General features: G+C 33.3%; 1 protein-coding gene across 1 annotated transcript; it reads left to right on the forward strand.

Annotated features, from left to right (window-relative positions):
- The first annotated feature begins 892 nt into the window (after positions 1 to 892).
- On the forward strand, positions 893 to 3,152 carry LOC21400383 (pentatricopeptide repeat-containing protein At3g18020). The gene has a single exon (XM_010099268.2). The coding sequence runs from the start codon at positions 893 to 895 to the stop codon at positions 3,035 to 3,037; it is 2,145 nt and encodes a 714-aa protein (XP_010097570.1). The 3' UTR covers positions 3,038 to 3,152.
- The last annotated feature ends 6,776 nt before the right edge of the window (positions 3,153 to 9,928 follow it).

A 9,928-nucleotide genomic window follows, 5' to 3' on the forward strand; every position in this document is an offset into this window, starting at 1 on the left:
ATATTATTGTATTATTATATTATATATATATTATATTATAATATTTTTATATATTATATTATAATATATAATTACATTATAATATATTATATATTATAAAAAATTAAATAAATATATTATAATTCATAACTAAATTATAAATTATATTATATTGTATCATAATATTGTATTATATATTATATTATATTAAATTATATTACATATTATAAGATATAACTACTATATAATATGTTGTAATTATATTATAATTTTCAAGGGTAATTATAGAAAAAAAAAGAAGAAAAGAGTTTGGAATAGCCATTCCTTTTATACGAAGAATGAATGATGATTCACCTAAAATAGGTGAATGACCATTCTTTTTGAATAATTATTTTTTTTATAAATCCAACCAAACATCATATTTAAATTTCATTTTATTTTATTTTTTTCTTTTCCACCCAACCAAACGAGAGAATATTTGAAGCTCTTTCAAAAGACAAATTAGATACTTTTGACATCGGCATGATAAAGGAAAAAAAAAGGTAATATTTTTACTAATACTTCATATTTCTTTAAGGTATTTTAAAGAAAATAAGATGCCATTGGGAAAAAAAAATGTAGAAAAAACAATTCGAGGGTTGGGAATTATTTTTCTTTTTAACCACTAAGGTTCCGTTTATTTCACTGATTTAAATTTTATTATAATAAAAAACTTTTAAAAATAATCACATATAATTTCTTTTATTACAATAAATTTTTTTTACATAAAATTATATTTTAACTCGAATTAAAAATTCAAACCACCGTGCCGCCGAGAAATTCAAAGAGACCATTCAAACTACAAATGTCCCCGCCCTCCCTCTCTGTCCCTCTTTGTCTCACAGTACACTGTCGTGCCAAACATGAAACCACAATGTCCCTCGGAAGCCTGCCGCTGCTGAAGCTCCCACTCCCGCACAAAACCATAAGCGTTTCTCTTGCATTCTTCTTCACTACAACCATTACTCCTCATCCTCATCCTCAACAACAACATCAACAACCAAAACGACAATCGAATCACGGACCAGACAACTCTTTTTCTGCTCTAGAACAAGTGAGTGTGGACGACAAGTCGTACTGGACCAAAACCATTCACAATCTCTGCACCCGACACCGCAACGTCGACGAGGCTCTCTGCCTACTCGACCGTCTCAGCCTCCGCGGTTACCGTCCCGACTCGCTTAACCTCAGCAGTATAGTCCACGCGCTCTGCGACTCCAATCGATTCGACGAAGCCCATCACCGGTTGATCCTGTCCGTTGATTCCAATTGTGTCCCTGACGAGCGCACTTGCAATGTTCTTATCGCTCGTTTGCTCGGCTCGAAATGCCCAGATGCCACTTTGCGTGTTATTCGCAAGTTGATTGAGTTTAAGCCTGAGTTTGTGCCGTCTTTGGTTAATTACAACCGTTTGATCGATCAGCTCTGCTCGTTTTCGAGGGTCGCCGAGGCTCATCGGTTGTTTTTTGATTTGCAGGATAGAGGGCATTGTCCGAATGCCGTGACTTTCACGACTCTGATAAATGGTTACTGTAAAGTTGGTGAATTGGACTGTGCACATAAGATGTTCGAAGAAATGTCTGAGAGAGGTGTGCCTCCGAATTCCCTCACGTTCAGTGTTTTGATTCGCTGTGTTTTGAGGATGAGAGATGTTGAGCGAGGGCGGGGATTGATGTGCCAGCTTTGGGAGAGAATGAAGTGTGAGGACGACTCGTCTGTGAAGAATGCGGCTTTCTCAAATCTTGTTGAATCCTTGTGTCGGGAAGGGTTTTTCAATGAGGTGTTCTCGATTGCAGAGGATATGCCTCAAGGAAACAGTCTCAACGAAGAGTTTGCCTATGCACAGATGATAGATTCTCTTTGTAAAGCTGGAAGACATCATGGAGCTTCGAGAATAGTTTACATAATGAGGAAAAGAGGGTTGATTCCGTGCTTAGTGTCATATAATTCGATAGTGCATGGACTATGCAATGAGGGAGGCTGCATGAGGGCTTATCAGTTGTTAGAAGAAGGAATTGAATTTGGCTATAGCCCGTCGGACTACACTTACAAGGTTCTAGTTGAATGCCTCTCCTTAAAATCAGACCTTCTAAAGGCAAAGGAAGTCCTTGAAGTCATGCTCAAAAAGAAAGGAGTCGACAAAACTAGAATATACAACATATATTTGAGAGCCCTTTGTCTGATGAATAATGCGACTGAGCTTTTGAATGTAATTGTTTTTATGCTCCAAAGTCAGTGTCAACCAGATGTGATCACGCTCAACACGGTTATTAAAGGATTTTGCAAGATGGGGAGAGTGGAAGAAGCTTTAAAAGTACTAAATGATATGATGGTTGGCAAATTTTCTGCCCCCGATGTCATGACCTACACTACTATCATTTTTGGTCTACTCAACGTTGGAAGAATCCAAGATGCTATGGATTTGTTGCATTGTGGGATGCTTGACAATGGTGTGAACCCTGGCGTGGTGACATATAACGCAGTCCTTCGCGGTTTATTCAAACTTCGGCGAGCAAATGAAGCAATGGAGATTTATAACACCATGGTAGGTAGAGGTATAGTGGCTGACAGTACCACTTACACCATAATAATCGATGGGTTGTGCAAGTCCAATCAAATAGAGGAAGCGAAAAGGTTTTGGGATGATATTATTTGGCCCTCAAGAGTTCATGATAACTTTGTTTATGCGGCTATTCTAAAAGGGCTTTGCCGCTTGGGAAATTTTGGCGAAGCTTGTCATTTTCTATATGAACTTGTAGATTCTGGGGTCTCTCCAAATATTTTCAGTTATAACATTCTAATTGACAGTGCTTGCAAATTAGGTTTGAAAGATGAGGCTTATCAAATAGTAAGAGAGATGAGAAGGAATGGACTGAACCCAGATGCTGTAACTTGGAGGATTCTTGACAAGTTGCCACGCAATTCGAGAAAACTAACTTTTGTCGACAATTCAACATTGCAACCAGGTAGCGGGTTGCCTAAGATGGAAATCCAAATTGGATTCTTCAACAATGAATAAGAGACGTTGTACAATATACTTGTCCATGAAGATGGATGACATAGACGCTTTTTTCTAGAGGACCTCATCTTGTGCAAACATGGAAATTAGTGGAAGAGAATGTAAAATGAGATGGGCAGAGGAGCAGTGAAAGATGGTTTAAGTATTTTGAAAGGAATTATCATTCATAAGCAGGATAGCCATAGTACGTTCATGATATAAACGAATGAGGCTTTTTTTTCTATGAAGGAAACATCATTGGCAAGGACGATGTTAGTTATGAGAATCACTTGCATACTGATTGATTTTAAAAACCCCGTGGCCGGTGCTTTGAATTGCCTGTGGATCAAGAATTATGATTTTGGATCCTGGTTCAAAATCAGTGTTTGTTTATAGTGATTTTGAATCATGATTCAAAATCAGTGTTTGGTTTGGATGATTTTGAATCATGATTCAGAATCTGATGTGATGTTTTAAACTAGCTCAAATTATGATTCTAAAACCACCTCTCTCTTGATTCAAAGTGATTCAAACCCATGATTCTGCATCATGGTTTTAGAATCATGATTTAAATCCAAAATAATGAATTATGATTTTGATTTTAGAATCGTGATTAAAGTCACTTTGATTTGAATTCGCGTACCAAACGAACCCTAAGCAATCAATATACAAGTTCTGTTTCCTATAGAATAAAGGCTTTTGCTGTCAACAAGATTGGTCTTTTTCTCAAGTTGTGCAATCGTAGAGATAGAAATTCGGAGATGCAGTTAGACAACAGATCAAAGAAAGAGCGAGCCTTCATTTTTTTCTTTTTTCAGTACACTTGATGAGAAGTATGCTTTCTAAGCCTAAGGCAACAATGGATTTTTTAGGCCCCGTTCACTTCACCGATTCGAGTTTAGAATTCGAGTTTTGCTACAGTAAAAAGCTCTCATAAACAGTCACATCTAACTTTTTTGGTACAGTAAAAGCTCTCACATAAAGTCACATCTCAACTCGAATTAAAAACTCGAATCAGCAAACTAAACGGGCCCTTAAGCATTCTGAGATGTGTTTGAAATTTTAAAAATGTTGAGGTCCCTTTTCCCCCTTCCCTGAAGTTGAATGCTATCCTTGAAACCGCCACTTGAGGCTAGCTCAAGTAGTTGAGTGTGTGAGTGTGGTTGTGCCCATTGAAATAATTATTGAAAGATCTCCACTTATCAACTCCGAAAATAAAAAAATTGTGTTTTGTGTAACTTGTAATTGCCCCAATAAGGTTTTCTTAAATTTACTTTTCATGAATCATGAATTATACGTAATGGGATTGTTTTTTTAGAGTAAAACTCAAAAGAAGTTTGAATTCAATTTACAATTTTATTCAAGTTCATGTTCGCTTGTAAAATTTGAGTTTGAACTTGAGTTTGAACTTGAGTTTGGGGTTAAAATCTGAGTTTAAATTTTCCCTTCAACTCAAGTTCTTAAATTTAAATTTAAGTTAATAATTAATATTTTTTCTATTATTAAAAACGTCTTAACTTTTTCGTTTTAATTCCGATTAAGATGATTTTATTTTCTATGCGTTCACAACGAAAAGACGAATAATACCCCACCTATATACTCTATTAAAATTTTTCATCATTATTGAGATTTTATTCAACCTTCCCCGAAGTTGAATGCTATTCTTCAAATCGCCACTTGAGGCTAGCTCAAATAGTTGGGTGTCTGAGTGTGTGTTTGTGCCCACCGAAATGATTATTTGAAGAAGATCTCCACTTATCAACTCCGAAAATTAAAAAATTTGTGTTTCGTGTAACTTGCAATTGCCCCAATAAGGTTTTCTTAAATTTACTTTTCATGAATCATGATTTATACATAAATTGGGCTTGTTCTTTTAGAGTAAAACTCAAAAAAAGTTTGAATTCAAGTTACAACTTTATTCAAGTTCATGTTCGCTTGTAAAATTTGAGTTTGTACTTGAGTTTGAACTTGAGTTTGGAGCTAAAATATGAGTTTAAAATCTCGTTCATTTCACCGATTCGAGTTTAGAATTCAAGTTTTGTTACAGTAAAAAGCTCTCAGAAACAAGTTAGATAAAATCACATTTCAATTCGAATTAAAAACGGGCCCAAAAATTTCCCCTTTAACTCAAGTTATTAAACTCAAACTCAAATTAATGAACAATATATATTCTATTCTTAAAAATGTTATAACTTTTTCATTTTAATTCTGATTGAGATGATTTTTTTTATACGTTTACAACGAGGAGACAAATAAAACTCCATCCATATACCCTATTAAAAATTTTCATCACTATTGAGTTTTTATTAAAATACTATTTAAATACAAATTTAAGTTTTGACTTACTCAAATACAAACTCAAATAAATTCTCAATTTAAATCATAACTCAAATGTACACATTCAAATACAAACTTAAATTACAACTTCAATTTAAATTCAACTCAAAATTTATATTCATGCAACCGAACAAGTTAAATATATCACATAAACTATTGCAGAAAACGAAACACATTTGCGCAAAGAACATGACCCTTTTGCCGACCATTAGCAGCACAATGCGTGATTCACGAATTTGATTTGCCTGGGTAGGTACACAAGGAAAGCGACACATTAAAGGCAACCTGTTTGGACGGTTCAAAGATAGCAGCCAACATATGCACAGTTCGATTAGGAGCTATCTTTGAGCTATCTTTGCATTATATATAATGCTTTTACGACTGATTGATGTAGCAAGAGATTGTTATTTTCACTTGATTGGGGGCAACTTTTTACAGGTCTATTCAATAACATTTGTTATTGGAAAATAACAACAATTTACCTCATCATTTGGATTGGAACTAAATACTCAAGACAAATTTAGTTATTTTAATTATGTTCAAAAAAATAAGCTGCATAGTTTACTTTTAATTTTGCTATACTAGGTTTTTTAAAAGAAAAACATTCATAATAAAAAGAAAAAAAAGGAAAACATGTGGCACAACACAAGCTGGCCAAAAAGACAGTCAAATAAGTGATACAAAGCTGGGGAAATAAATAATATCCTAGGGAAAAAAAATCATAAAAGATATTATTACCGGTCATTCTCACCCATCTGAAAGAGAATGACTGATAATCTCAAGCCACTAACGTCGCTTACACGTCGTCTAGAAGGGAGATTTATACCATAATTTGAATCATAGTTCGTGACTCGTTATAATATTTTCTCACAAAATACACACATAAAACGAAAATAATTCTGAATCATAATCTTTTACCTTCATAAAATCTAAATCTCAATTAGAGCTCCCTTCTAACCATGCTTCCACAACCACCTTGACATCTCCTTCAAAAACCAGTTTCAATAGCGTCCAATCAGCGGCAACTTCCATTTCTAAAAAGGGTTATTTTCACTATTAGTACCTAAACAAGGCATAGTGAAATTTTGGTTCTTAAACTTTTAATTTTAACATATTAATTCATTAACTTTTGATTTTATAGAGTCTTCAGAATGAAAGTAAAACTTTTACCTTAAAAGAGAAACTCGAATCAAAGAAAAAAAAACTTCTAGTGAAGAAACCTACTCTTCTTTCGTAACCCTACTCAAATCTGGGATTGATAATCTCTCGTCCCCTCTGATAGTGATAATTACTATATTACCCCAAATTTACTTATACAAATTATATTAAAAAAAATAATAACTGCAAACTATGGTTATTACGATTTTAAAGTGAATGACTTTATTTTGGACTTTTGAGAATTTTTCACAATTTTGTTTTGAAATTTGAACCGCACCTAATTTAATAGCTTGCTTACGTAGCCTTTACAGAATTAAGTCAACATAGTTCACTCGTTTGTAATCATTAGAGTTTGTCTTGAATTAAACTCATTTATCCCACTTTGAATGATTTGATTCACAATTTTGTATTTTTGTGAAATAGGATTTGAAGTCCACTTTGATAAGACATCATATTGCATCAGTTGCTCTTTTGCAACTGGCCGCTTCTTTAATTTGAGGAAATCAAATTAACCATTTCGGTTTCTCTGCATGCTTTAGGACGAGGCTTTATGCCTTCCCGTAGTGCTTGGCTTTCCATGCATGCAAGTCCCCATAATTTGAATTTTGCCATACATTTTAGAATTTTGCCATACCTTTTGTAATCAGTAATAGGATTTGATTTACTCCACTTATGCCTTCATTTGGTTCTTGTTGTGGTCAAGTATGAAGTCCACATAGATGTGTCCTTAGCAAAACCAAGTTTGATTATTATTATTTTTTTTAACGATCACGTTGGAATAATTCCTAGGAGTCAGAAGTCATTAGTGTCGTATGCCTCTGGTGAAGTAATTAACTTTTATCCTTGGCTATTTCTTTCTTCATGTCTTGGATTTGGGAGGCACCATGGATCACAGACAGAAAATAATTAGAGTTGCATGCACGCCAATTTGTGCAGAAAGCTATGCCACTTTTGCAGTAGGTATTGGCGTTCAAAAAGTTGCAACCCATTTAGTACTTGAGATTCAACAAATTACAATCCCAATTTTCTTGTGCATGAAAAGGAATACTAACCTGTTGGGAATTTTGGATTAAATTAATTTTTGGTGTTGGGCATTATTTTGGGCATGTTTTGGTGATTAATCTTATTAAAGTTTGAATGGCAGTTATTAATATGTTTTGGAAAAGTTCAGTTTATTTCGAAACTGTTTAGGATCAATCTAATTGATTTGATTTGGAGAAAGTCAACTTTTGATGTTTTTGGAAGTTAAAAATTTATGAGATCTTTGATTTACTGCATAATATTTGTTTTATAAATTAATTTGCTGCAATATATATATTTTGAAAGGTTTCTTATTTGAATAAATTTGATTTGGTTAACTTTTGGCCCTTTCTAGAAAGTTAGAAATTGATAAGATATTCGCTTTGAAAATGAGATTATTGCTAGGCTATTCGGATATTTTCTATGCTTATGAAATTTGTCCTGATACATAAGCCCTTATATGGAAATATATAAAGAATCACGAAAGTTGATTTTCAGATCATGTTCTACAAATCAATTGCAAGATTTATTGCAACAAAATCTGGAATGCTGATGACATTGAAGTTTTTGATAGCTGGTCGATTTAGCTATTTAAATAAAGTCTCACAATGGTCTCAACACGCCTTGAGAGCCTCAAAATTTTAGAGAGTCAGATGATTTTGTGATAGCTTGTTTTCAAATTTCTTTGGGAAAAAGAATTTAAGTTTTGGGAAGAAAACTGTATTGTTGAAGGGATTTCAACATTGTTTACTTAGCGGATATTGCAATCCACTCAGTAACAAAGATTACAATTCCAATGCACGCCAATTTTTTGAGTGCATGCATGCCAATTTGTGCAGAGAGAAGAATATTGATTTCTTTTACTATGCCACTTTTGTAGTAGGTATTGGGGTTCAAAAAGTTGCAACCCATTTACACTTGAGATTCAACAAATTACAATCCCAATTTTCTTATGCATGAAAAGGAATACAAACCTATTAGAAATTTTAGATTGAATTAATTTTTGGTGTTGGCATTATTTTTGGTATGTTTTGGTGATTAATCTGATTGAAGTTTGAATGGCCGCGATTAATATGTTTTAGAAAAGTTAAGTTTATTTAGAAACTGTTTAGAATTAATCTAATTGATTTGATTTGGAGAAAGTCAACTTTTGATGTTTTTAGAAGTTAAAAATTGATGAGATCTTTGATTTGCCGCATAATATTTGTTTTATAAATTAATTTGCTGCAATATATATGTTTTGAGAAGTTTCTGATTTGAATATATTTGATTTGGTCAACTTTTGGCTCCTTCTGGAAAGTTAGAAATTGATACGATATTCGCTTTGAGTGGCAGATTATTGCTTGGCTATTTGGATAATCTTTGTGCTTGTGAAATTTGTCCTGATACATCAGCCCTTATATGAAAATATATCAAGAATCAGGAATGTTGATTTTTCGATAATGTTTTACAAATCAATTGCAAGATTTATTGCAACAAAATCTAGAATGCTGATGACATTGAAGTTTTTGATAGCTGGTCGATTTAGCTATTTAAATAAAGCCTCACAACGGTTTCAACATGCCTTGAGAGCCTCAAAATTTTAAAGAGTCAGATGATTTTGTGATAGCTTGTTTTCATATTTCTTCGGGAAAAGGAATTTAAGTGTTGGGGAGAACATTGTATTGTTGAAGGGATTTCAACATTGTTTACTTAGAAGATATTGCCATCGACTAAGTAACCAAGATTACAATTCAAATGCACGCCAATTTTCTGAGTGCATGCATGCCAGTTTGTGCAGAGAGAAGAATATTTATTTCTTTTACTATGCCACTTTTGTAGTACGCATTGGGGTTCCAAAAGTTGCAACCCATTTAGCACTTGAGATTCAACAAATTAAAATCCGAATTTTCTTGTGCATGAAAAGGAATACTAACCTATTGGGAATTTTAGATTGAATTAATTTTTGGGGTTGCCATTATTTTAGGTATGTTTTGGTGATTAATCTGATTGACGTTTGAATGGCAATGATTAATATGTTTTGGAAAAGTTCAGTTTATTTGGAAACTGTTTAGAATCAATCTAATTGATTTGATTTGGAGAAAGTCAACTTTTGATGTTTTTAGAAGTTAAAAATTGATGAGATCTTAGATTTCCTACGGAATATTTATTTTATAAATTAATTTGCTGCAATATATATATTTTGAGAAGTTTATGGTTTGAATAAATTTGATTTGATCAACTTTTGGCTCTTTCGGGAAAGTTAGAAATTGATAGGATATTCGCTCTGAATGGGAGATTATTGTTTGGCTATTTGGATAATCTTTATGCTTGTGAAATTTCTCCTGATACATCAGCCCTTATATGAAAATATATAAAGAATCAGAAAAGTTAATTTTCAGATCACGTTTTACAACT

Source organism: Morus notabilis, unplaced genomic scaffold, assembly GCF_000414095.1.
Source record: "Morus notabilis unplaced genomic scaffold, ASM41409v2 Scaffold884, whole genome shotgun sequence".
In the NCBI taxonomy this organism is placed as follows: domain Eukaryota; kingdom Viridiplantae; phylum Streptophyta; class Magnoliopsida; order Rosales; family Moraceae; genus Morus; species Morus notabilis.

Bases quoted from the DNA above. Each gene is read 5' to 3' on its own strand.
- LOC21400383 (XM_010099268.2), top strand. From the start codon at position 893: ATGTCCCTCGGAAGCCTGCCGCTGCTGAAGCTCCCACTCCCGCACAAA.